Genomic DNA, 26959 nt, shown 5'->3' with positions numbered 1-26959 from the left:
TTTTTTAGGGGACCCATTTAATATTGAGTTTCTATGTCGGATCCATGTCACACGCCGATTATCCAAGTTGTTTTCCACATACTATTGTACCGCTTTTTATGACACAAAAATTAATTTGTGATAAATGCGTCGTAAGTATATCAGGTTGGAGTTTTTTACAATATGGCAATCAGTTAGGGTAATCCATTTTAAATATAGCAAGGATTTTAATTTGTAGAGGAGATTAGGCAAAAACTTCCAATTTCAATACCAGTCACTTTTACCACGTGAATTAGAAAGCTTGTATGAATTATTGCGCAATATAGAGAAATAGCTCGTTTCACACATTTTGATCGATGTCAATCAAGATCACTAGCGACCTAACAAATCCTACATAAAATTCTGAATTTCTTTTCTTGTCTAATTAGTCATTTTCTTAATATTCGTGCGACGGCAATATGTAAATTAGTGTGCTAATTAACATAAAAACTATCTCTTTATTTACTAAAAAAGTTCACAGCATGCTAATTTTCACCAAATAAAGTCAATTATGTAAACTTAAAACTTTTACACATACCCTGATCATGAACGTGACAGCCACTTGGGCTTTCCTAGGCCTACAGAAGCAAACAAGGCCCAGACCAAATTTTTCGTGGGCCTTAGGCAAGCGTTTTCAATTTTGGGCCAAATTAGGCCCAATAATTTTGTGGAGAAACTTTCATATTTATTTTAAATCTCTGTTTGGACTTGAATAAAAACACAATGTACCTTTTTTTCCCCGCCAAAACTTAAACTATATTTTAAAATTCGCGTGTCAATATTTGGTCCTTTTATAGTTTCGCACTCACATTTTTTCTTTTTCTTTTTTCGTGTTGCTTGTTTAAAGTGAAGATTTTCTTTTCCCAGTTCTGATAAACACATTCTCATGTGCCCTTTTTAGCTAGTATTGAACAATTTCGATAATTATGGCCGTGTTCGTCTTCTTTTCTCAATAGTTAGGCATCCGTCGAATGAGCAAGGACCACAATTGTGTTGAAATTTTCGATTCGTTGAAGTCAAGCGACAAGTAACATGGCATGCTTGACATTTCTCCTGCCAATGAGATTTTAGCTCCAATAAAATGGCAATATTAGGGGGGTCAATGGTTCCGATCATCTCTATTTAGGGTCATTTGTTTATCGATTTCTAGAACGACTTTAATTCGATATTTCTTATTTACTTTCCAATTTTGTTTGCATTTGGCTAGAGACGAAAAGACAATTTAACTTTAAAAAAGAATTACATAAATCAGAAATTATTATCGCCGATTTAGAAGTAATGCCCCCACAAGGGGAGGGTGAAATTTTTTTGTCATAAAATTCGAAAAGGGCAAAAACACAGCGGTTCATTTGATTGAAAAAAAATGAGAATTATGTAAAAATAGCATCCAATTGCATCCGATGTGAGCTTGAAAAATGACTGAAATTCAAAAAGTTGACCGGTGATTTCGTCAGTCAACATCAGTGACTATACATTTTCAGATGAAGTTCGTTGACAATAACAAGGTGAGTGGATAGGTCTTGCATGTTAGGTTCCATTAGTTTATATTACATTTAAAAAAAATAAACAAAAAATATTTTTATCAAAATATTTAAATATAAATTATTATTCACAATGAAAATATTTTTTATTAATTAATTATTTTAAGCGATACAAATAATTATTTTTATGAAAATGTTCTTCAAATAATTTATCTTTTGCGAAATAAACGGAAGGAATTATTTTTCTTCAAGCGTTATAATCGTTACTTCAAACTTTATCTTTTTGTAATCGCACTCTATCTTTACTTTCACGTGCCTTTTGCATTAGGTTCAATGCACTAGAAACCAAACTCTTTGCTCAAATTCTCTTGCCGTCAATTACGGGAACCCGGGATCGAACGCTCAGATCGTTCCTTTTCTTGATTCTCGATCGTCCGCTTAACGCATGACAATCGCAATCCGTTCACCGAAAGTTGGGCGAGTTCAACACTCTTGTGACCCGTGCAATTTTAGCGAAAATGAAAGTAAATTGAACTTGTGCGCTCGCGAATTTTTTCCTTAGTTGCCCGATTTCGGTCGTTGGTGATATGCTCAACGCACATCGACCGACGTGGCATGCACGACACTAGTCAGACCCGTGCAATTTTAGCTCAAGTCAAACGTACGTGAATCGAGCTCGCGGATTCGCGAATTCTTTTTTATTTTTTCAGCACTCAAAACATATAATGTTCGTACCTATACTCGCAAGGAAGCTCTGGTCTCCCCCAAGATGGGCCCCACTAATGTTCAAAATTGACTTCACGTGCCATCCTCGGTCCCTCCCGCATCTTCGCTTTCCTTTCCTATGTTCGCCCGAAGAATCTCTCCCCGCTTCGTTGCAGAGAATCGGGAATGGTGGAGCCGTCGACGCCCGATCACGACGCGGAGCGCCTGCTCTCGCCGCAGCCGGACGGCGCCGACCGGTCGTGGCGGCTGAACTTCGACGGTTTTCAGTTGTCGTCGGAGCACACGGAGAACAAGAGGAAGCAAACCGTCGGTCTCCATGACTATTGCCTCGGGGTTTTAGGTAGCATCGCATTATTCCTTGTCGCAATCGTCCTTCGGAGCTTTTGGAATAGCCAAATATGATATGCTGTGCGCGTCCTTTATTGATGCGTTGTTGATGGTTGATAATTGCAAAGCATCTGAGCATTTCTACAAATTGTTGGATTGGCCTGTTTTAGTACTAGTTTCTGCGGTTCTCCTTTTTTTGAGTTGTATAAAGTTCCGGTTTCTATCAGAAGATTAAGTAGATCTAAGTGGGTGTGCTAGGGTGCCTTTCTATGTATAGTGTTGGATATTATACTTAATATAAGGTCTATTGGTGGGATGAATTTGCCCTTTTGTTCTTGGTTACTGGGTGTTTTTCTAATAGAGTTGGTGGACATGGAATTTCCCTGGGTCAACTTCGTAGTTTTCTGTCATAAGGTTGGTGGTTCAGTTCAAGGAGGAGGAGCTGGTCTTTAGTGAAGTGTGCGTCTTGAGTAAAAATCTGTGTTCTTGCGGCCGAGGCTTGATTTGTTAGAGGTGGATGGAAGGTTAGTTCCTCGATGAGTTCTCGTTTGGATATTTTCTCTCGATTTTTTGATAGATTATAATCCTTGTCAAGAGGCATATGTACATGCGTGAATGCGCCTGCTTGTTTCAATCAACATTGTTGAACTGGGTGCTGTGGCCCTTGGGCTTGTTTTCTTGCCCTTTACTTCATTCTGATGTGGTCTGAAGTTGTGGAATGAAGGGAATCGTTCATGAATTGTACGATCTCTACTGTTTTCTGCGGAGTTTTACCAAAATGACCCTAATGAGGTTTTGGCATTATTCACTTTTTTGGGAGATCAGAGGAGGAAGAAAAGATTTCGAGAGCACTGACATATAGGTCACAATTATAGAACGGGAATAATTGCTTGATATCCGTTCGTTTTTGTTTGTACGCTATGGGGTTGGCTTGTTAGAACCGCCATTCACTGCTAGAGAAATTATAGATGTGCAAAAAGTACTTGCTTGCTAGACGATGCAGCAAGCATCCTTTGTTGCTTTGCAATTTCAGAATTTTGGTTGCAGCAAATTAATTTGGTCCAGATGCTGCAGTAAGTGTCCAATTTCACATATCTATCAAATGTCTATAGTCGTGTACGTATTTCATGGTCCAAAGATGTGAAAATTTACAGAGATCGTTTAAGCTTCTATAGATAGCCATTATGCAGTTTCGGGTTGCACAATGGTCCAACTTTAGTTCTTCCTGTAACATGATGATCGGTGGCTTCAGGTCCTGAAGATAATGTGGCCGAGTACTATCAGCAGCAGGTAGAAATGCTTGAGGGATTTAACGAAATGGATGCGCTAGCTGAGCGTGGTTTCGTTCCTGGAATATCAAAGGTCGATGTTGTATGATCATACTTTAATTATTATCCAAGAAAATCTGTCTCTCTCTTATTCTCAGAATAAGTGCTTGCAGTGCGATATCCTGTACTAACATAACAAAAATCTTGCTTGCAGGAAGAGCGTGAGAAGTTGGCTAAAAGGGAAACATTTGCCATTAGAATATCAAATGTTGCGAACATGTTTCTTTTTGCTGCTAAAGTTTATGCATCTATTCGAAGTGGTTCGTTAGCCATAATTGCATCCACACTGGACTCTCTTCTCGATCTTTTGTCTGGATTTATCTTGTGGTTCACTGCATTCTCCATGCAAACGCCTAACCCGTATCGATATCCTATAGGAAAGAGACGTATGCAACCATTGGTGAGTCCATTATTATTCTCTAGTTCTCTCATACAAACATCTTTTAAAATCTCTCAATATCGCTCTCCGAGTGATTTTTGATTTAGTTTGCACCAACTCACCTATCCATGCAATACTAGGTTGTTTGGTATTTGGAATGACAGCAGCACCATTTCTTCTACTCTATTCGCTTTTTTTTTCCCCACTTTGCTCATTCTAGGATGTTCATTTTTATGCTTATTGACAACCTTGTGACCTATCACGAATGTATCTGTCAAGTTGAATGTATAGATTGTGAGGTCTTTTCATGTATTCAATCTTCTGTTTATGAAATTCTTGCACAAGTACCCATGAATGGATTCAACTAATGACCAAAATAGATGACTTGCATGCTAGAAACTGAATATTGGAGTCAATTTCTGGCCTGGGTTTCGTAATACTTAACATTGAAAGGTAATTTTCTATGTTAAGATTTTTCTTCCGTTTTGGATTGGTTATCCTCATGCAAAATACAAGCAAATTTATTGCGTGCAATTTGTTAAAGCAGGCCAAGTCTGCAGACTGCTGGTATTCGTTTTACATACTGCATCTTGAGAATCCGTATTGGTATTCAAGTTAGCTGCTGGGAAAGTGGTTCAGCATTTTCTCTTTATTCAACATTTTCTCACTGTGCTCACTGTCTAAATTATCTGTTATCCCTCTATTTCTAGTTTGTGTGCCTGTTTCCTTGAGTGCTTTCCAGTGGATTTGTGTCAGCTATCAAGCTTCATCTTGTCTTTGTTGTTCCTCAATTCACGGTGCATACTTGTCTGTCATTTTTTCTCTAGGTTACATCCTTTTACCTGACATATAAGAGAAGAAATCATTTCAATCATAGTTACCTTGTCGAACTCTGTTTAGCAAGTTTATCAAGAATATGCCCGACTGGTGTCGTCGACACCCAACTCATTGTGGATATTGTAGCACACAGAACTGACTGGCGCTTGTGGAGTTGAGAATGAATTTCGGCCTATTTAATTCGCCCTTTTAGAGATTCCTGCTGGTTAATTTCTTTTATTTGCTCCATGCTTTCTGATTATACCTCTATGGTGATGTGACTTGAAATATATACAGCCTCCCTGCTATTAGTTTCAACCAAGGAAAACCATGATCTTCTTACCACGGAAGTGTATACAGTGATAACATATGTCTTGCGTGCCTGAATATAGTGCTTTCAAGCATTTTGAGAAATTCAGTTAAATGTGCTGTAATTCTTATTTTAATTGGTTATTTGGGTTACCAATGGGGTTATCGCTTTCTCACTTATTTACTGGGCTTAAAACGATGTGCAGGGTATTCTCGTTTTTGCTTCTGTTATGGCAACATTGGGTCTGCAGATAATTCTGGAGTCACTGCGCCAGCTTCTGTCTGATGTATGTGGATCTAATATGAACAGTCATGTGCATTACTTTCTCTATGATGTAGTCAGTTAGTCTTGCTTTAGATTTGATGCTTGGGTTGAACTCCATTTAATATATTCTTGCGACTGCAATGGTTTCTAATTATTTGGTCATGCACAGGAAGCTGAATTCAATTTGACAAAAGAGCAAGAGAAATGGGTTGTGGGCATTATGCTGTCAGTGACCCTCGTTAAATTGTTACTGGTTGTCTATTGCCGATCTTTCACTGATGAGATTGTCAAAGCTTATGCCCAGGATCACTTTTTCGACGTCATCACTAATGTCATTGGCTTGATTGCTGCGCTGCTTGCTAATTATTTTGATGACTGGATGGACCCTGTTGGGGCTATTATCGTAAGTCTTATCTCCCTCCGTTTGGTATTTCTTCTTTCCTTTTAATCTGCAGAGTTTCACTTGCCTTGACATTGAAAGGGTGATTTGGTTATGATTCTGAGTAAGACTCTGGTTTATTAGAACTTTGAATGGATAAAAAGGTACTGGGTTGTTAATGAGGTCATGAGGAAATGCACATTGAAAGGGTGATTTTTCCTATGGTTCTGCATGTAATGGTGATTTACTCAGCTAGATGCTTGATACTGATTTTAGTTGCCAGTGATGCTCTTAATAAGTAACTCCCGAGGAGTTGGCTACGTAGTTAAAGGTTTAGTGATGGATGCAGCGAATCCTGTGTTCTAATCACAGAGCCTCCCACCCAGAGTGCTCTTGGGGAAACGGGGGGATAAGCGCATTTGTGGGAGTTAAAGTTCGGCACCCATAATTATTAGAAATATTATCGAGGTTTAGGCTCCTGATATGAGAAAATGCCCAACAATGGTACGGTGATGTAGCCAGATTCTTGGCAAGGAACACAGCATAGGAGCTTTTGCATTGATGAGTTACCTCTCTTGGCCTTTCACTCGAGGGGAACTAGTTGAGGTGTTTGTGATCTTCCATGACTTCTCTCTGACAGCATGGCTTGCTTCTTTGTCCTGGGCTGTAGCTGTTGACCACTTCCATAACAAATTTCATGAGTTCCTGCTCCTCTCACACGGTTCTGTTTTGAATGTATCTTGTAGCTGGCCTTGTATACCATCCGGACGTGGTCCATGACGGTGTTGGAGAATGTGAACTCCCTCGTGGGGAGAGCTGCTGCTCCGGAGTTCCTGCAGAAGCTCACTTATCTGTGTTGGAACCATCACAAGGCGATCAAGAACATCGACACCGTCCGGGCTTACACTTTCGGGTCGCACTACTTTGCCGAGGTCGACATCGTTCTGCCCGCCAGCATGCCCTTGCAAGAGGCTCACGACATCGGGGAATCCCTGCAGGAAAAGCTGGAGCTCCTTCCGGAGATTGAGCGCGCATTCGTCCATCTCGACTACGAGTACTCCCACAAGCCAGAGCACACGCAAGCGCACTCGTAGCAGCGCCCGTCGTATCTAGGGATAACTTTCTTACTTTTTGCGTGATGAGTAACTGCCTCCTCTCCCGCAAAACGATTTTGCTGTCGGGGAGAAGAACGACAAGCACTATTGTCATAGGATGTATTACTGATGCTGGAGCATAAGTTTGCATTCGAGCCGTGATAGTGACAAATCGGGTTTAATTCTGCACTCGATTTGATCGGCATAGTTTCCCGAGAGGAATGAAAGAGGCCCTTCTTGAAGCTATTGGAGTCTTTTTTCCATCCTTGGCCTCTGAGGCCAGTTTGTACTTGCGATGCTCGTGGAATTTCGTCACAAAGCAAAAATGGATGTCCCACATCGACCGTGGGGAGCAAGTCATGAGGGAGTGAGGTCATATAAATAGGGAGGGTGAGGCAACCTTGGAAGGCGCCTTAAACTAATGAGTAAGGAAAACAAAGCGAACGGTGGGAGCCGGTCGCAGCGCCTTATGTGGAACTAGGGTTTCCTGGCGCAAGAATTTATGGAGGGGCCATAGGCTGGCCGAGCGGAGACGCTGCTTACTTTTGCAGAACTCGCTCGCGCGGGCCTCCCAAAAGGCCTATGCCCATCCCCAATACTTCAGTTCAACTTCCCGTTTCTTTTTCGTAAAATGATGGGAATCTCTGAAAAGGAATGCGATGGATAAAATTATGAACTACGGGAATTTTTTAGGCTTCAAGGAAAAATTTATCAATGGAATGGAGGAATTGATTAACTAATTAAGAATGACGGTAAATTAGCATGGAAAGATTAATTAATTAAGAAAGAAGATAAATTATTTTTTTTATCGTAGAAGAGCTCATCTCGTCTTTCCGAGCATGCGGTTAAGTGGTGCTTCTCTGAGCATGCGGTTAAGTGGTGCTTCTCTCGATGTCTACATTTTAGGAATCCATTTTAGGTCGGATTCTTTACGTCTTTGCATTAAGTGGCTTTTTGTGTCTGTGGGGAGTGTATGTTCGAATCTTGTTAGGTGCGAGACGATTCTGACTATGCAATTTGGAACCATTAGTCGAACTTGCATTTTCGGTGATATCTATGACTAAAACTTTTGCTTTGCTAATGGTTCATATTTTTCATGTATCTAGATGTAAGTTGTGGTCAATAAATTATAGTAATAAATGGTGATCATTAAATTTTGAAACCGATCCTGAAATCGTGATATGACAAAGTTAATTAAAGAATCGGTTTTGACGGTAGGTTTCAGTAAAACCTTGACCTGACCTGAAAATTTTAAGAAGCATTTCGTACGAAATACGCTCTAGAATTATCCGGTCAAAAAGAAAGTGAATCTTTTTAAAAAAAAAGGGAAAGAAAATGAACACAAGCAGAAATTAAAGCCGCAAACTCCTTCGGGCGCACTCCCACACGCTAAAGACAGACATCGGCCCTTTTGGCGCGTATTTCTAAATTCTTACGAAGAAAGAAGCGACAAACGAATCGAACCGCCCCATGTCACCTCTCTCTCTCTCTCTCTCCTCGCACAATCATTGCAATTCTTGCGCGCCCTTTCACCGTCATTTTGCACAGGACAGACGTCGTATCGTGTCTCTCTCTCTCTAGTGCTTGTGTTTCCCCAGCTCTACTGCAAATTCGATGTCTTTTTGGTTTTTGGGTTTCTGGGGTTCGGTTATCCTCGATCGACACATCGGACGCTCGCTCCAAAATCGGATTTTTGCTTTGGGTTAAAACTCTGTTTTTTTACGTGCCCCGAATAAAAAGCTTACTTACATCATCAGCCGCTTTTGACTCGCTGTTTCCTTTTTATTCTAGCCCTCGATTAGTTGACCCAACTGCTTCCCCCCAGATCACATGTCGGCGTGTCTTTTCTGGCACCCTTTTGTACCGACTCTCGGTGATCCTTCACCGTTGGAATTGCATTTATGATCTCGGTGTTTTCAGGTGAGGTGTTCCGAATCGGTCACGGGTGTTGCTCTGGCCAAGAAAAAAAAGCGTGGGTGTCGCTCAATGAATGCTGAGTTGATTTCTCTGTCCGAGGAGTTCGGAGATAGGGTGAGTTGTTGATTTTTTTTTTTTTGTTTGTTGTTTTTGCTGGTCTTGTGCAGATTCTCTCTTTTCGTTCTTTTGGTATCTATTGAGCACGAGGTTATGGGGTTAGAGTTGATTGTTGAGTTTTTGCGTGTGCTCTTGTCAAAGACGAATTCCATCAAGTAGGGATTTAACTGAGATTATGTGTTTCAGTGGCATTTTAAGTAATGTCGTATCCTTTTTATGATTATGGAGTGGTTGGTGCTGGAGCTATTATTTGAGATGATGCCACTTTTTGGTGCAGTGTCCTCTGGAATAGTAATTGGGGTTTATTGTTGGTTAGTTGCCTAGCAGAAAGAGTTATTCTAATCATTTGGTTTCCTGCATGTGTCGATCAATTTGATTGGGGAAATTAGGATTGTCCATGGGGGTCTCCGAAACTCTTTACTTCATTGGCATCCTTAGTATTGGTCTGGAATATGATTTACCTGCCTTGCTTTTTTTTTTTTTTTTTTTTTTGTGGTCGAATACCTACCTTGTACTTACTTATCCTGTTTCTAGGCTTGAAAAGTTTGCTTCTTTATGTTTCGTGATTTCTTTCCTTGTTTCTCCTTTTATATTTTCTTGAGCCCTTTTGGTATTCATAGGCATTTAGACATGGCGCAATCACAAGTAGCAAGAGGGTTAGACCCTTGCATGTCCTTCTGCTTTGTTACTTAATCAGGTTTCTATGATGGCGGTCATGTTGTGTGTAGGTTCTGGAGCACTTTGGTATTTACTCTGTATTAACAGGCATTTAGACTTTGCACCATCACAAGTAGCAACAGGTTTAGACACTTGTATGTGCTTCTGTTTTGTTAATTAATTAGGTTTATATGATGGCAGTCATGATGTGTGTAGTTTCTATTGGTTCATTTTCGTTGGCACAGGCTAGCTCAAGTGGCCTTTCTCATTATTCTTAGTAATTAGTTAGCAGATGATTTATTGACAGCAGATGATGAACAATATGAAAGTTGTTTTGATTATCTTCTTGGTATGTTATTTCCATGCAGATGAAACTTCTCATTCTCTAGATGGTTATAGTGCTGAATTTGGGAGTTTCTGTTTGGAAGGGCTTAGGACATACTGGCAGAAATGGAATCCATCTCTGGTCCTCCCAGTGTTATTGCAAAATTAATGGGGCTGGAGGATCTGCCAAGTCAGCATTCTAGCCAGAAACAATGCAGAGTGCTCTCTGAGGAATACTTCCAGAGAGTTGCTTCTATAGCAGTGCGAGAGAAGCGTTCAGACGAGAAGGTTGCAAGGAAGAACTTTGTTAATGCTGATGTTTCAAGAAAATCATATGACATAACTGAAAATTTTCCAGACACTTTGAGATGTCATTTGAATTGGGGCAGTGAAGCATGCACTCCTGGAGAAGGTGCTTTAGAAGGACGTTACAAAGAGGAAGACAGCTTTGCACAAAAATTCGCTTCGCTAAGATATAATGAAGGTCATCATGCAGATTCAGGTGATGAGAAAGGGCCTTTATCTTGTCAAAGATACAACTTTTGTCATGAGGTAGAATCTTTTGCACCGAAGCCAAGAGTCTCAAAGGAAAAAGGTGACGAGATAGTAATGGATCTCAGGAGGAGGATTGGTCATTCAGGCTTGGTAGGAGCAGATATCAGAAATTCTGATTCCTCTACAAGAGAGTCTCAGCTGTTAATGCCATATTTTCTCAGTACATCAGATAGGAAGAAGAGAAATCAATCTTTGACCTCTTCTCCAGAAGAACCATATATGGCTAGAAAGGTCGAGAGGAGAATCTCGAAAACATGGAAGAGTACTAAAGAAAATCAAGAGGTTGGTTGGGCAGGTGGAAGCAGGACCATTGGGGAAACGGTTTCCACACATAAATGTAATGTTATGTTTAGAAATTTCAATGGTTCTGCTCCAGGCAATCACACAGGGAGGTTTGGTGCAGTTGAGAATTTAACTAGTTTCTCTGTAATTAGTGCTAGAGACTGTTGGAAAACTGGGCGGCTCGGAAAATCACCAACTTCTAGATCCTCATTACCTTCTATTATGTTTGCAAGTCCCAGAACCAGGAAGAAAAGTGGTTGCAGCTGGTCTAAAGGACATGAATTTTCACATGATGTGGTTCGAAGCAGGTCAAGGGAGAAAGATTTCAATTGGAAAGACTCCTCAAAATTAAGAAACTCAGTATCCCGTCGCAACAACTCCAGATTTTTGCATGCACTCAATCGTGGAGGTTGTGTGTCAGCTCAGGAAAAGAACAATGCATTCTCATTGGAGCCCAAAGTGATCCTGCAGGAACTGAAGAATGAGTCGGATAAGTTGTTCTTTTCAGGAGACTCAAAACAGAATTTTGTGGCTCTGAAGTCACCCATGGCTGAAGATATTGATTTCTTCTCTAATCTTTCAGAGAATTCAATTCAACAGGTTTGACAAACTTGTCGTTGGCATAATTTAGGCTGTCCGTTCTCTTACATTTTAATTTTGGACATGGAATTGCACTTCATTTTGTTCATCCTGCTATAATTTCTCTTTACATCAAGTTTGTTGCATAAAGTCGCTTAATAACCGCGGGCCTCTGAATGTCAGTGAACTAATGATAGGATAGTATGTAGTGTATGTCCTTGTGCTTGATGTTGGTGGCTGACTTTGCAAAAGGAGAAAAACAGACAGATGATTATTTAAAGAATGTTCCTGTGGACTTCTTGACTGTTCGACCAAGTTGGAAATTAAGAGTAGAGAGGCATATCTTTTTGTAATTTAACATGTCAGCCATTTCTTTGCCTGATAGACATTAACCCTGGTGTCTGAGTATTATGAGCTTAGCCAACTGACACTTTCTCTATCAACATTAGAAATAATTTGAAAAGGAAAAAAACTCCTACACCCAAAGGGTATTCTCATGAGTCAGGAAGTAGATGAAATGATTTATTGTTGATGCTCAATAAATTACAAACCTTAGCCGGTCTTGAGAGTACAGTGATTTTGTTCAGGCCACTAGACAGTGCTAACATCAGAGAAATGAGCTGGTAAAGTAGCTTTGGTGGTTAAAATCTGGAAATGAGAGAGTTGGAAATGTTATGATGGTTTTCTTGGCAAATCCACTGCTGAACTTATTTCTTAGTTTCATTTTATAAAATTTGTTCTCCACTAGATGCTGCAAAAGCCAAAAGTTAGTGTGGACATAATCATTGCTAGGAACACTGATTTTCTCAGCATGCTTTAATTTGCTTCTTCTAGCAACTTAATTTCTGGATGCTTGAAACCTTCAAGTTCATATTTGTGGACACTGCTTTAATCTTAATTCTTCAACAGTAAAAGAGTAGCTAGTTCCTCATGTCAATTTCACTTTCCACTCCCAAGTCAATCTCCTTGCAGATTCAATGTGATGTCTGTAGAAAATTCTGCTTCATGATTTTGTGTCCTTTTTTTTCCTGTGTTCGTTGTCATGTACTGACCAACTCTTCAGATGAAGGGTGCAAGTTCTGTTTGCATGAATGGAATTGTCTTTTTGTGAGCTCCTTTTGGTGCTAAACTGCAGTCAACTATTTTCAGCCAACTTTGCTCAATCATCTCGCATTGGGTTGAACCTCTACATCACATTTTTCTTCTTCATCATCTCTTTTAAATGTTTTCTTGCATTTTTTCCCATGAGTTGTTTAACCATTGCCTTTTGAAGATTTCAATGTCAGAAATTTACCGGTCTTGATTGCTCATTATTTGGTGGTATTGCTGGATGTCGTACTATGACGGTTTGCTAATGTTACGACAATTGACCAGGACATGTCAACTGAATTTACAGAAGAGGACTCCATGGCTGTTTGTTGCTCCAGCATCGAAGCAGTCTCCTTCAAGAGTTTGGAGGATGTTGATCAGCCTAGTCCAGATTCAGTTCTTGAACATGAAGAAGTTCCATTTAGCAGCAGCGCTGATCTCTTTGGTCAGTAAACTTTGCTGCATTTTTTCAGTAGCATTAATCTTTTTCATAATTTAACTTCTAAAATTTTGTGGTAGGTGTTGGGCTGCAATTTCACCTTTTTAATTTGGAGCCTTCGGTAGCATGCTCAGATGGAACTGGGTCAGGCGATGGACATAACATGGAATGGCCTTCACAAATATCTAAAGAAAGAGAAGATTTAACAAGGTCGTTTGCTGTTCAGGAAAGTAGCGATTTCCATTATATCGTTGATATTTTGATCGAGGCAGGTCTTCATGGTACAAATCTCGCGACTGGCCTTCATAAATGGCACTCCTTAGAATGCCCGATAAGCCCCTCGGTTTTTCAGGCCCTAGAAAAGAGATATGGTGAGCAGAAGTCTTGGAAAAGGTCGGAAAGGAGGCTCCTATTCGACCAAATAAACTTTTTCTTGACAAAATTTCTCCATTCATTTTTGGGTGTTCCAGCACAAGGAATTCCTGTATCGACAAGGATTAGGAGCAGTCTTACTAGAGATGCCATTGAGGAAGTGCTCTGTGAATTTCTAGTCAGACAGGTTAGACAACTGAGAAAGGAGTCGATTGAACAGCTGCTGGAAAATGATTTTAAGTCGTTAGATTTAGGAGATTGTTCAGATTCTATTCTCGTAGAGATAGAGAGGCTAGTGATTGATGAGCTCGTGGCAGAGGTCATCAGCTTGTAAATGGTGCTTGTGAGGCTTTGTTTTGATTCTTGGCTTGTATTTTTTCAATAGAGGGAAATCAATACTTACAATAGGCGAGCGACATAGTTACAGAGATGGAGAGGCTAGTAATTGATGAGCTTGTGGCAGAGGTCATCAGCATGTAAATGAGTGCTTGTGTCTCTTTGTTATGATTCTAGGCTTGTATCTCTGTTTTTATGTTTTGAAACAGTTTTGATCATTTGAGAGACTTTTGAGGAGGAGTTCATAGAGATTCAATGTTTTCATTCATGTATCAATCAAATAAAAGCTGGAGAAGTGAGTTCTTTTGATGCATCATTGCAGGCTTTTCAACTGTCAGAAGATAGTTAAGTTGCACTGTTCTGTCATGGGAAAGATTGTACTGTTTCTGCTTTTGGGAAGGAACAAACCGAATAAACGGGTTGGTTATTTTGGTATTAGGTTTAGTATCAAGGCTAGGATTTCTGGTTCTTGTTCATATGCATGTGTAAAATGATCTAGCGATCGGACATTATCCTATTTGGATTACTGTGCTCTTGAACTGCAATTGTCGACTTCCGTTTATTTACAAGAATAGAGGACTGTATCGACTTGAAAACTTCGGATGTTCACATTCTTATAAAGCGAATAAGCATTCCATATGAAGTCAGTATGTCGTTAGGTATCTATTAGCAGAATTAAGACTTCTTCGAGGGCATATCTCCTTTCCAATCACCGTCCAACCACGGAAGCCATATATGGCATTATACTAAACTAGTTCCATTAGCAGAATTAAGACTTTCTTAGAAGGCATATTTCCATTTCCAATCATTCAAAATCAGTCTAACCAAGGAAGCAAGAGATGTAAGCGCTTAACTCTGATTTGCGAAAGACGAGCTTTTCTCGGTTTGCAACTCATAAAGCAAAATGAAGTACTTGAGCAGTCTAGAACTCGATATGCATAACTGGCTTCAATTACTGTTGAATTCTTTTCACACACTTGCTCGTCTGGGAACTTCGCTTCGAAATCAGCGGACTGCACATTCTATTCGGCGGGTGCCTTTCCTTCTAACGTCTGCTTTCCAATCGTACAATCCCAGACAAGAAATAACTCTTGTAAGCATAAACAATGCGACAGACTTAGTGGAAACAGAAGAGGAAAAAGGATAGGAATGGCAGAAGTTTTATGAATACACAACAAAATGATGTTTTCCAGGGCTGAGATACAAAGCCAGGGCATTGAGTGATGCTACAGATTGCATTGGATTACTTCTACTAAGACTTCACTTTAGCTTATGCTCTGTCTTTACCATCACTTAATAAGTGTCATAACTGAAAGAAAGTCTAGCAAATCGACTGGATCTTAACTTTGTCCTAAGTTTTAATACCTGCCAAGGGCCTGAGAATGTGCATTGGGGTTCCCGTGCCCAAACGCAGAGTTTCTGGTCTACGCACTGCTACCTAGTCAAATTTTGAAAAATAATTTCCAATTTTTTTTAAAGAAAAAATAAATTTTGCTGGACTTAAGCTTTGGCAGGAAGACATTTTTCCATTGACTAGGAAAACATTTTTTGTCGACTCATTTTCCTACGCGATCCAAATGCTGGAAAATGTTTTCCCGAAAAATGTTCTCCACGAAACAAAGTACAAACGGAGCCTTAATGTTTCTTAAGATGAACGGTTGAACTCCGCCCTCTATAGCATACTCAGGATGAGGTAATCCTTGTTTGTTTCCTTGTTCCTTCAGTATGGATGTTCATGAAGTACAGCTTACTACTGATGTTTATTATACAGGTCTCACAGCTTGACGCTGGGACAGATTGCCATGGGCGAAGTTCCATTTGCAGCACTTGGGGAAGTCCTTTCCGTTTCAAAATTGGACAGAAAGGACTTGCTAAGTCATATCTAATAATGAACAAGAGTCTGAGCATCAGTTTTAACCACCGGATGAGCATAATTAATGATGAAACGGCCGGCGACGGTCATTTAGATTAGAAAAGATCATATTCTCTTTCAAGCAAAAGAGAGCAAATCATCTGAAGTTTATCGGAATAGAAACATTGGTTTAGATGCATGTAAAGTGATCAAGACAATTCAAACACACTCAAAAGGACAAGCCTCCAATCCAGCAAATGACACAGGACTTCCTACTCAGTGAGGAAAACATTGAAATGCAAGATGGTGTCCACTCCATCTGTCGTGTGTTGATCTTCCTGAGGAAGAGTCTCGACAGTGGCATAACCTTTGGCGTGCTCGTATTTCCCCGTCCCGCCGACGATGGCGACCTGAGACTCCACTGAAGCTGTGCGGTGGACCCCAAAGAAGCTGATGGTATCGTCTATTTCGTGGTCGCTGCCGTGCAACAGCACCGTCAGTGCCATCGTGTGGCTAGTGCCGTCCAAGGAGCTAGCCAAATAGAAACCTTGTGCCTTGCCAAGTACTGAGGAGCCCAGCTCGTGCCCTTCGGTCAACTCGTTGTCGATCACCGTTATTGTCCCAAACATGAGCTGCTGAAGCGTGGCCCCGGCAGGGAGCTGCCCGGCGGTGATGAATGGCTGGTTGTTTCCGCCTGAGACTTGGTTGTTGTTGCCGCTGTTCTGAATTATAGTGTTCGCTTGCCCGCCGTTGAGGCCAGTGAGGCGAGGGATATTATTGCTGTTGATCAGTCCGTTGAGGTTGCCGTTGACCAACGGGACCCCGCCGTTGATGGGGAAGATGTTGTTGTTGGGCTTGGAGAACGGGAGGCCGTTGACGCCCGAATTGGCTATGATCCCGGTCACCACTCTGGACGACGGGTGCAATCCGCCCAATATGTCATGCATAAAGAAGGATAACTGAGGGTCGGCACCGGGCTTCGCCGCCACGGCAGTATTAGTAGCTACCGTGGCGGCCCCACCTGGTGCTGGAATAGCCACAGTCGGGGCCACATTGGCGACGGGCGTTGCCACAACGCTAGGTGCTTCAGGTTCAGGCGCAGCGGCGTCTTCTGGGGTTGCAGGGGCCACGTCAGCAACAGGTCCGGCAGTGTCGTCTTCATCGGGGAGAGGAGGGTCTGCGCTCTCATCCACTGTGGCAGGGGCAGCAACGGGGACTCCACCTCCTGGTAACGTGCTGGCGGGGCCGGCCCCACTGGGGACAAGCGCCCCGCCGGGATTGGTTAGTCCAGGAGGACCGGTGACGATCTGGGGTTGAGGGTCGACCTCATCGAGGATCCTAGCCGAGCAGGCGCATCCGATGGCGATAATTATGAACAGAAGGCGAGCGATGGCCTTGGAAGCGAACAAAAGAGAAGTAGTCATCTCTTTTGATGGGTAAAGAGCCCAGAAGCAGCAAATTGTATGCTTGAAAAGAAAGCAGGTGGAACGCTGGAGACGCTTTGCTGTGGATGAATGTCTAGTGAGAGTCAATGGGGGATTATATAGAGAGGGAGACCTTTCAGAATGTGTCAAATTACAGAATGTGGAGCTGATGGAAGTGGAGTTGTTTGAGTAACCAAACCTCACCAGCAGCAAAAGAGAGTGTATTTGTTAGGAAGCTTTACAAATCATATCCCCCAAAAAAATGAAGGAAGGCTCTCATCAACTAACCCTGCATCTGGAGGATTGAGAGGAGACATTGCAAAGAAGAAGCCTTTTTGCAGAGTTGGGTCTTATTTAATTCTGACATTAGTATTAATGTAATCATATGGTATGAATTGTTCTAGCAACAACTAGGTTTATCTTGGTTTTGTTACATGAAAATTGTACTTCTTGTTTTCACCACCCACTCCAATCGATTCCATGCATTTTGTGGTGGGAAAGCCGGAGTGAGTGGTAAGATTAATGTAGAGACTTTGTTTCGATCAAAAGATAGTATCCCTCTCATTTTCTTTTAAGTGAATCCAGAATTACAAACTAAATGGGCCTCCGCATCTCAATGGTTTTATAGTACTTGCCAGGGGTTGGAGATCTAGTTACAAAAAAGATTCTTTCGTCTGTGGGCTTTGACAACCCAGTCCGCCACTTGATTCGCTTCTCTATAATAATGGGCAATTTGGAGGCTCTCGAACTAGCCTATTGAACTTTTACACTAGGTGATAAGTGCAGCCACCTCCCAAGAGGGCAGATCGCGATTTGCGAGAGCCCTTATCACTATTAAGCTATCTAATTCTGGTGAAAGAGAGAGTTTAGTTATGTAACATAGAGATTATCGGTGAAAATTCTAGGAAAAGCAGTAAAAGATAGTTTCGGGACTCATGAGTCGGATCATTCTTATTTCGATTTAGTTTCTGAGAGATCCGGCACATCCTTTCCGGGTCTTCTCATGAAGTGCATAATCTACGTTAGAGGCTATATTGATCCTTGATATCTCAAGGTGATCCCAGTCTTGAATTCATACTGAAGTTTTATAATAAATTTCCATGTCCGTAGAATCCCAATCTCGCCAGTAGTTTTCCTTTGTGCTGGTAAAAAAATATGATCGGGAACTCGCTTGTTGGTTAAACCGGTTGCATATTACCAACAGTATCAAGAATTTACCATCATTCTAATGAAGAGGGAAATTACTTACTCTTCTGAAGCTTTACGGGTTTCGTAAGTGTATTACCAATAATAACATTAATGCACCAATATTCCAATGAAATAGCAATTTACAAAATATTCCAATGAAGCAGTAAATTATTAACTATTCTGAAATGTAAACTACGAACATTATGAGGGACTTAGTACACTTGCACGACAATGAAGTAATAAATCACCAACTGTTGTTACATGCTACTGGTGTGGTAAGTAATTACATGATTCTATCAGCAATTTACCCCAATTCAAATGAAATATTTTAATTACCAACTCAAGTGAATTTTTATCAGTATCGTAAGCCATTGATTAATAGTAAACTGCAATGAATTTACTAGCCTTTCAATAAAGTAACAACTTGTGAAGGGAATAAAAAGTATTTTCTATAATCAAAGTCCTAAATTAAATGCGATCTAAGTTTATTTTATTATATTAACTGAAATAATTTTTATAAGCAGTCTAAAAATGAAAATGAAGAAATTTAGTCTTTTAGGTTGTGAGTTAAAAACTTTAAGTTGCGATTATAGAATCTAAAAGTTGTTTATTTTTTCAAGAGTAGTCTGAGATATGTGATAACAATGATGTCATTAATTAATTATAGTGGAATAAAACCTAATGACGGATCCGCTAGTCGGCGGGCCCATGCGAGCTCGGCTCGAAAGCATATTTGGTCGGCCTTAGACAAGGGCGGTTAAGGCATGTTTGGTAATGTTTTTGTTTCAAAAAAGTGATTCCGATTAGAATCATTTTTTTTTATTATATTTCATGGATGAATTTTAGAGAATTAGAACGAGTTTGATAACTGCATAAGATTTTTGTTCTCGAGACAGAAGCACGTTTGGTAACTGCACAAAATTTCCGATCCGGGAAATAATTTATCTTCCAAATTTTTCATTTAAATCAAATGATTACATAATCACATTTGATGACTTTTCTCATACCGCACAGTTGCAATCTTCTTGCACTATGATATTTTTTTGGCGAAAATAGGGATGCTTCGGATTTATTTCTTGGAAGGATAATATGCTAAAATTATTGTTTTCCCATGCTTCTCTTGAGACTATGCATATGCGAAGGATGAAAGAGGTAACTTTGATTATCTTTAATTACTCCAAATGAATAAATTCCATCTCTACCACGTAGGTGACTCAATTTTATCTTTGGATATCATAAGGATGGTCACCGATGCGACTTAGTACTCCAGCAACAAATCAGGCGGGGCTTAGGAAATATCGAATGGCAAAATCATCAAAAATAGAATTGGCCAGTTGAATGGACCCATTTCCTACTTTTTGAGATTTTTTTGTGAATTTTTGAGATTTTTCGGAACGATTTGCCTATGAGAGGCAAAATCGTCATTTGGGAGAAATTGGAATGCAAAATCGTCAAAAAGGATTGGCCGATTGAAATGATCCATCTCCTAATTTTTGAGATTTTTTTTTGGAATTTTTGGAAATTTTTTTTCTGATTTTATCCAATTTTTTAAAGAATTTTTATGAATTTTCCATTTTTTTGATTTTTTAAATATTTTTTTTTTATATTTTTATTAATTTCTAAAAAAAAATTTTAAAAAAAATTATCCAGACTCGCCTCGGGCGGCCGACAAAAGTGAGAGAAGACTATAATTACCTTTTTGATTCTTAAAAGCATTCCTTTTTTTTTTTTTTTGAGTACCAACCTTTTTTTGTTCTTTTTTTTGGTTAAAAAATGTTCCTGGGAGCATAATTAGAGTTAAAATTATTTACGTTACCAAATACGTTTCTAATTCATTTTTGTCCGGGAAACAGAATCGGAGGAATAGAAACGTTACCAAACATGCTCTTAGAGAGAAAATTTTGTCCCTCCGGATTAGGGGTGGTTGGTTTCCGATCCGTTCTGATCTCACCCCGGAGCCGGGAACCAGATCGAAAAGATCGGTTTCTAGTTTTTGAAATCGGGGACCGAACCTACCGATATGGTCCAATGAAACCAATTACATGTACTTGAAATACATATTCTCATTTTAAATGTGCATAAGTTTTCCTAATAATTTTCAGGGTTCACATAATTTTTTCAAAGATTTTTAAGGAAACCGTGAATCGGGCCCAACCGGTCGGTCCTGGGTGATTCCTAATCCGATCTGTTCTTTTTGCTCACTCCTACTTCCAATCCAAAATTTTGAATATAAAATATTTATGGTAGGTCCGGACTTAAGTCCCGGCTCGGTTGTAGCCTGCTCGATGATCACTTCCAAATGGAATCGATGCTCATGGGATTATCAATTTAATTAGGCACACTCGCCCGCGAAGGACCACCTAACAACAGTAGATAGTCTCTATTAGACATTTTCACACGATCGAACGGTGGCGAATTGGATCAGCGCAGTCAATCCATTATGATTAAAACTCAGCCGTCCGATCAAGACAGAGGCGGTGCGACGTGCGACGAGAGCGAATTCTCCCTCGCGCTCTTTCTCCCAAAGTCCTCCGTCGAGCAAAACCCTAACTCTCTTCCACCTTCACTCTCCACTGCAAAACCTGAAAATGTCAAGCACCTGAACACCTCTCTAGCTCTCTCTCTCTCTCTGTCTCTGCACCAGCTCTTGCTGAGGAGTTCCTAATTGCTTCACCATGTACCTCTACAGTCTCACCCTGCAGAAGGCCACGGGCATAGTCTGCGCCATCAACGGCAACTTCTCCGGCGGCAAGTCCCAGGAGATAGTCGTCGCTCGTGGCAAGATCCTCGACCTCCTCCGCCCCGACGATAGCGGTAAGATCCAGACCGTCCTCTCGGTTGAGATTTTCGGCGCCGTCAGGTCCTTAGCTCAGTTCAGGCTCACTGGAGCCCAGAAGGATTACATCGTCGTCGGGTCCGATTCCGGGCGTATCGTGATTTTGGAATTCAATAAGGAGAAGAATGTGTTCGACAAGATCCACCAAGAGACTTTCGGTAAGTCGGGGTGTCGACGAATCGTGCCGGGCCAGTACCTGGCCATCGACCCTAAGGGAAGGGCTGTCATGATTGGGGCTTGTGAGAAGCAGAAGCTTGTTTACGTTTTGAATAGAGATACAGCGGCTAGGTTGACGATATCATCGCCTCTAGAGGCGCATAAGTCACACACCATAACGTACTCGATTTGTGGGGTAGATTGTGGGTTTGATAACCCAATATTTGCTGCAATTGAGCTGGATTACTCGGAGGCTGACCAAGATTCAACCGGTCAGGCAGCGAGTGAGGCACAAAAGCACTTGACATTTTATGAGCTTGATTTGGGGCTTAACCATGTATCCAGAAAATGGTCGGAGGCCGTCGATAACGGTGCTAACATGCTCGTTACTGTGCCTGGAGGAGGCGACGGGCCTAGTGGAGTGTTGGTATGTGCAGAGAATTTCGTAATTTATAAGAACCAGGGTCACCCGGATGTCCGTGCAGTTATTCCGAGACGAGCTGATTTGCCAGCAGAACGTGGTGTGCTGATTGTCTCGGCTGCTACGCACAAGCAGAAGTCTATGTTTTTCTTCCTTTTGCAGACGGAGTATGGGGATATATTTAAGGCCACATTGGAGCATGATGGCGAACATGTTCAGGAGTTGAGGATCAAGTATTTTGATACAATTCCTGTTACTTCTTCCATGTGCGTTTTGAAATCAGGTTTTCTGTTTGCAGCATCTGAGTTTGGAAACCATGCTCTGTATCAGTTCCAGGCGATAGGTGAAGAAGCTGATGTGGAGGCTTCATCGGCTACGCTAATGGAAACTGAAGAAGGTTTCCAGCCTGTGTTTTTCCAGCCTAGAAGCCTTAAAAATCTTGTAAGGATTGACCAGGTCGAGAGCTTAATGCCCATAATGGACATGAAAGTAGAAAATCTATTTGAGGAAGAAACACCTCAGATATTCACATTATGTGGTCGGGGTCCTCGATCTTCTTTGAGAATACTAAGGCCGGGTTTGGCCATTAGTGAAATGGCCGTTTCACAGCTTCCTGGTGTACCGAGTGCTGTTTGGACTGTGAAGAAGAACTTAATTGATGAGTTTGATGCGTACATCGTCGTGTCATTTGCAAATGCAACTCTTGTGCTTTCGATTGGTGAGACAGTCGAAGAAGTAAGTGACAGTGGGTTTCTTGATACTACACCATCCCTTGCAGTGTCCCTCATTGGCGATGATTCTTTAATGCAAGTTCACCCCAGCGGTATCAGACACATCCGGGAAGATGGTCGTATTAATGAATGGAGGACTCCTGGCAAGAGGACTATAGTGAAGGTCGGTTCTAACAGGCTACAAGTGGTGATTGCTCTCAGTGGAGGCGAGCTTATATACTTCGAGGTGGATATGACTGGTCAGTTAATGGAGGTAGAGAAGCATGAAATGTCTGGAGATGTTGCTTGCTTGGACATAGCCCCTGTGCCAGAAGGAAGGCAAAGATCTCGTTTTCTTGCGGTTGGTTCATATGACAACACTATTCGGATCTTATCGTTGGATCCAGATGATTGCATGCAGATTTTGAGTGTACAGAGTGTTTCTGCAGCTCCAGAATCTCTCCTCTTTCTTGAAGTCCAGGCATCAATTGGTGGGGAGGATGGTGCTGATCATCCTGCCAGTCTTTTCCTCAATGCTGGTTTAAGTAATGGAGTTCTGTTTAGGACAGTTGTTGACATGGTAACTGGTCAGCTTTCCGACTCTCGCTCCAGATTTTTAGGACTGAAAGCCCCAAAGCTCTTTTCTATTGTCATTAGAGGCAGGCGCGCTATGCTTTGTTTGTCTAGTCGTCCATGGCTAGGTTATATTCATCAGGGACATTTTCTTTTGACACCTCTTTCTTATGAGGCTCTTGAATATGCTGCTTCATTTTCATCTGACCAATGTGCTGAAGGTGTGGTTGCTGTAGCTGGGGATGCATTGAGGGTTTTCACTATTGAGAGGTTGGGAGAAACATTTAATGAGACTGCAATTCCTTTGAGATACACTCCTAGAAAGTTTGTATTTCATAAAAAGAAGTCCCTGATAATCATTGAAAGTGATCAGGGGGCATTCACCGCAGAAGAGCGTGAAGCCGGGAAAAAGGAATTCTTTGAGGCTGCTGGTATGGGGGAAAATGGGAATAATAATGGTGAACAGATGGAGAATGGTGGTGATGATGAGGACAAGAATGATCCTCTGTCTGATGAACAGTATGGCTATCCAAAGGCAGAGTCTGACAAGTGGGTTTCTTGCATCAGAGTGCTCGACCCAAAGACATCAAACACAACCTGTCTGCTGGAACTTCAGGACAATGAAGCTGCATATAGTGTATGCACTGTGAACTTCCGTGAGAAAGAGTATGGAACATTGTTGGCTGTTGGTACGGCGAAAGGATTGCAGTTCTGGCCAAGAAGAAGTTTGGCTTCTGGGTTCATTCATATTTACAGGTTTGTGGATGATGGGAGAGCCCTTGAACTTTTGCACAAGACGCAAGTTGAAGGTGTTCCTCTAGCTTTATGTCAGTTCCAGGGAAGGTTACTTGCCGGCATAGGCCCAGTCCTAAGGCTCTATGATTTGGGAAAGAAAAGATTGCTCAGAAAATGCGAGAATAAGCTGTTTCCCAACACAATTGTGTCTGTTCAAACCTACCGCGATCGAATTTATGTGGGTGATATACAAGAGGTGCGTCTTAAAGCAAATTATGCTTATCTTTCTTTAATTCAAAAGAACCATAATCTCCCTATAGTTTGCATGTGTATGTAATAAATTCTTCCAGACTGATATTTCTGCGGTAGAAATTGTATGTTGTCCATAAATTCTTCTCATGGCCGGTCTTATTGTTTGGAAGTGTCCTTATGACATGTTTTGTGGTGTGAGTTGTCATCTTAGAGAATTTTCCCATCTCTCACATAAGAATTTATGTTTGGCTCTTCATTTTCGCAGTCTTTCCATTATTGCAAGTACCGACGAGATGAGAACCAGTTATATGTATTTGCTGATGATTCTGTACCAAGATGGGTTACGGCAGCACACCACATTGATTTTGACACTATGGCAGGAGCAGACAAATTTGGCAATGTTTATTTTGTCCGTTTACCACAGGATGTCTCAGATGAGATTGAAGAAGATCCAACTGGTGGGAAGATAAAATGGGAACAGGGGAAGTTGAATGGAGCGCCAAATAAAGTGGAGGAGATAGTGCAATTTCATGTTGGTGATGTAGTTACTTGCCTGCAGAAGGCATCCCTGATTCCTGGGGGTGGAGATTCTGTCATCTACGGAACAGTAATGGGGAGCTTAGGAGCGTTACTTCCATTTACATCCCGTGATGATGTTGATTTCTTCTCGCACTTGGAGATGCATTTGAGGCAGGAATACCCCCCCTTGTGTGGCAGAGATCACATGGCTTACCGATCTGCCTATTTTCCTGTCAAGGTGAGTGCTGGTACCTATTCTTGCAATTAGTGGTCCTTCTACAAATGTCCTTTATATATTTTCAATTGAGTTTTGTTTGTATGCATTAATCTTTTTTTTTGGTGATAATGTAAAATTATAGGTAAATAATTTTTATTATCGCATGTAGTACATTATGGAAAAGTAGTACTTAATGATGATAGAAGTACTGGGATTAAATTATCAAGTTTCTCGAAATAGTTAAAACTTTTATTTTGCATTAGGCAAAATTAAAATTTCAGTGCACTATCAGCACATAATCTAATAAGAACGCATAACATGAGGAGACGTGTATTTTGAATAAGCAACATGGGTTACATTTTTATCTTTGATCAGTAGATTTCATCAAACTCAGTCAATATAAAAAATTTAATGATATTAAAATAATCTTTTTGCTGAAAAAAGTATTACATAGAGAATTCAATATTTCTGCAGCAATGCGTGGGCCTGTTCTAGTATAGATTATATGAATTTTCTTTTTTTATTTCTTGCCGTTTGAAAGGTTTATCTGAAAAATGGTGGCGGTTGTGATTTTAAACTTTCTTGATCCTCTCTCTCTCTTAATGACACTGAACTCCATTGTCTTGCCAATCATCAAAAAACTTGTCCACCAATATGGCAGACTGTTTTTATTCATTCATCTGGTGGTATTTGTTGAGTGTCCCAAGATTTGCGTTTGAGGTGTATTTAGGAGGGTTTACAAACGTGGGCCTAAAATGTCTGAGCATGCAGAAGAAGCTTTTATATTATCATTCAGAAAGAGAAGACCCTAATTACCAAGTATTTGCGTTTGAGGTGTAGTTAGGCAGGTTTGCAAACTTGGGCCTAAAATGTCTGAGCATGCAAAAGAAGTTTTTATATGATGATTCAGAAAGAGAAGACCCTAATTACCAGATGACTTACCATGTTATACCCATGTGCAAGTTTTGGACCCTTTTTGGGGCAATTCCCTGTCTTTGATTTTTAGAGTTAGGCAAGTCAGCCACATGTATCTTTATCCGATACTCGTACCCAATCCAAAGAAACACTGTAGGTTTACTGCTAAATGTGTAGATGTCGTATGAAGCAGCTTTGTCACTTAGTGTGACTGTGATATCTGATGTTATTTTATCGGGATGGTTTCTAACTTGTATAGTGATTTTTATCGGATTCTATAGTTGTGCGCTTTACTATTTGATGTGCACTGCTGCTAAAGATTGAGTTCCTTCTTCAGGATGTGATTGACGGCGATTTATGCGAGCAGTTTCCAACCCTGCCTATGGATATGCAAAGAAAAATAGCCGATGAATTGGATAGAACCCCAGCGGAGATCCTAAAGAAGTTGGAAGAAGTGAGAAACAAAATCATATAGAAATGGGGCTAGTCAGCTTGAAGGTGCATCCTCATCCTGCTAGGCTATATATCTGGAATCACATGGATGTGTTGTTCCCGTGTGGACATGTTTTTTCTACTCATAAGTGTTTGTCTTCGTCCTCCTCCTTTGCACAACTTGCTGACACTGGCCTGTTTGTTTTGTCCTCTTCTTTGTACAACTGTCTGCCACTGGACTGCATATTTAGGATATGGGAAGCATAGATTTTGCTTCAGGATTTGTGGAAGCTTATGCTATAATGGATGCTCCCTTCTATTGGGATTTTTGAACGCTTTTTCGTTGATTATGTTGCCCATGCCTCAGTTCCTGCCCTAACGGACTTTCTTTTGCTTGTGGCTTTTTTGGAAGTGTTTTCCTTATGCTGGATTCCATTGATCAATGATTCTAATTGGTAGCATCAACGTTGTATGCTCAGGTCACCATTCTAGGTTCTTCCGCATGGATGGTTTGTGTGACGTGGATGTTACGCCTGGATGCGAGAGGTATAAGATTGGCTTTTGGTGTAAACATGCTGCAGCAACGTGGGGGTATGAATGGGAAAATTGCTCGGACAGTTTGAAGTTCCCTGTTCTTACATCTCTCGTCTCAGTTAAATGGCTAATTAGCGTGTCTGAATTTGCTTCTGATGTTGTACTTCTCTCATCTCTCCCTTCTCTGTCTGTAGCAGTATTTTTAACCTCTGGCTTAGGTTCCCTACCTCGCAAAAGGTGCTTGTATCTTGAGTCGACATGAAGTTATAATTGGCAGGGCTCCTTTTGTTGAACCTTTGTAAGAGATCCAGAAATGAAATCCGAATCCTGTAGACGCCGCAGCAAAATCTAGATGTGCGATTCATCTTCATTTTTCTTTGAGGCATTCGCACGAACGCTTCGAGCG

General features: G+C 40.9%; 4 protein-coding genes and 1 non-coding gene across 10 annotated transcripts; 4 read left to right on the top strand and 1 right to left on the bottom strand.

The window, feature by feature from the left end:
- Positions 1 to 2265: 2265 nt before the first annotated feature.
- On the top strand, positions 2266 to 7368 carry LOC115726553 (metal tolerance protein 11). Of its 4 annotated transcripts, none has more exons than XM_030656470.2 (6): positions 2266 to 2565; positions 3805 to 3914; positions 4035 to 4280; positions 5591 to 5671; positions 5819 to 6052; positions 6775 to 7368. In XM_030656470.2, exons 1-6 carry the CDS (start codon positions 2391 to 2393, stop codon positions 7120 to 7122), a joined length of 1194 nt encoding a protein of 397 aa, XP_030512330.1. In that variant the 5' UTR covers positions 2266 to 2390; the 3' UTR covers positions 7123 to 7368. The 4 variants fall into 4 exon arrangements, with proteins under 4 accessions (XP_030512330.1, XP_048139997.1, XP_030512332.1 ...); XM_048284040.1 differs by having other exon boundaries at positions 2432 to 2565; positions 3728 to 3914; XM_030656472.2 differs by lacking the exon at positions 2266 to 2565 and adding an exon at positions 2579 to 3076.
- A 162-nt stretch (positions 7369 to 7530) lies between these two features.
- Positions 7531 to 7695, top strand: LOC115726556. Its single transcript, XR_004013568.1, has one exon. It is a non-coding gene; the product is annotated as a U12 minor spliceosomal RNA (small nuclear RNA).
- A 905-nt stretch (positions 7696 to 8600) lies between these two features.
- LOC115726552 lies at positions 8601 to 13858 on the top strand. 3 transcript variants are annotated; one of them, XM_048284167.1, is made up of 5 exons: positions 8601 to 8824; positions 8948 to 9153; positions 10182 to 11574; positions 12928 to 13087; positions 13162 to 13858. In XM_048284167.1, exons 3-5 carry the CDS (start codon positions 10264 to 10266, stop codon positions 13785 to 13787), a joined length of 2097 nt encoding a protein of 698 aa, XP_048140124.1. In that variant the 5' UTR covers positions 8601 to 8824; positions 8948 to 9153; positions 10182 to 10263; the 3' UTR covers positions 13788 to 13858. The 3 variants fall into 3 exon arrangements, with proteins under 3 accessions (XP_048140124.1, XP_030512328.1, XP_030512329.1); XM_030656468.2 differs by having other exon boundaries at positions 8601 to 9153; XM_030656469.2 differs by having other exon boundaries at positions 8602 to 9153; positions 13204 to 13858.
- Positions 13859 to 15784: 1926 nt separating this feature from the next.
- On the bottom strand, positions 15785 to 17162 carry LOC115726555 (dirigent protein 24). The gene has a single exon (XM_030656477.2). It carries the CDS (start codon positions 17063 to 17065, stop codon positions 15914 to 15916), a length of 1152 nt encoding a protein of 383 aa, XP_030512337.2. The 5' UTR covers positions 17066 to 17162; the 3' UTR covers positions 15785 to 15913.
- A 3577-nt stretch (positions 17163 to 20739) lies between these two features.
- LOC115726551 (spliceosome-associated protein 130 A) lies at positions 20740 to 26885 on the top strand. Its single transcript, XM_030656467.2, has 4 exons — positions 20740 to 23940; positions 24202 to 24693; positions 25925 to 26085; positions 26499 to 26885. Exons 1-3 carry the CDS (start codon positions 20929 to 20931, stop codon positions 26060 to 26062), a joined length of 3642 nt encoding a protein of 1213 aa, XP_030512327.1. The 5' UTR covers positions 20740 to 20928; the 3' UTR covers positions 26063 to 26085; positions 26499 to 26885.
- Positions 26886 to 26959: the final 74 nt, after the last annotated feature.

This window comes from Rhodamnia argentea, chromosome 8 (genome assembly GCF_020921035.1).
Source record: "Rhodamnia argentea isolate NSW1041297 chromosome 8, ASM2092103v1, whole genome shotgun sequence".
Lineage (NCBI taxonomy): Eukaryota > Viridiplantae > Streptophyta > Magnoliopsida > Myrtales > Myrtaceae > Rhodamnia > Rhodamnia argentea.
Note: the sequence above shows the minus strand (reverse complement) of the source record. Positions and strands in the feature narration are given on the sequence as shown.

Coding starts and splice junctions, on each gene's coding strand:
- LOC115726555 (XM_030656477.2), bottom strand. CDS start 17,065: ATGACTACTTCTCTTTTGTTCGCTTCCAAGGCCATCGCTCGCCTTCTG.
- LOC115726551 (XM_030656467.2), top strand. CDS start 20,929: ATGTACCTCTACAGTCTCACCCTGCAGAAGGCCACGGGCATAGTCTGC. Junction 23,941..24,201: donor ATGTGGGTGATATACAAGAG/GTGCGTCTTAAA, acceptor TCATTTTCGCAG/TCTTTCCATTATTGCAAGTA. Junction 24,694..25,924: donor CTGCCTATTTTCCTGTCAAG/GTGAGTGCTGGT, acceptor TTCCTTCTTCAG/GATGTGATTGACGGCGATTT.
- LOC115726552 (XM_048284167.1), top strand. CDS start 10,264: ATGGAATCCATCTCTGGTCCTCCCAGTGTTATTGCAAAATTAATGGGG. Junction 11,575..12,927: donor CAGAGAATTCAATTCAACAG/GTTTGACAAACT, acceptor ACAATTGACCAG/GACATGTCAACTGAATTTAC. Junction 13,088..13,161: donor CAGCAGCGCTGATCTCTTTG/GTCAGTAAACTT, acceptor ATTTTGTGGTAG/GTGTTGGGCTGCAATTTCAC.
- LOC115726553 (XM_030656470.2), top strand. CDS start 2,391: ATGGTGGAGCCGTCGACGCCCGATCACGACGCGGAGCGCCTGCTCTCG. Junction 3,915..4,034: donor TCGTTCCTGGAATATCAAAG/GTCGATGTTGTA, acceptor TCTTGCTTGCAG/GAAGAGCGTGAGAAGTTGGC. Junction 4,281..5,590: donor AGAGACGTATGCAACCATTG/GTGAGTCCATTA, acceptor AACGATGTGCAG/GGTATTCTCGTTTTTGCTTC.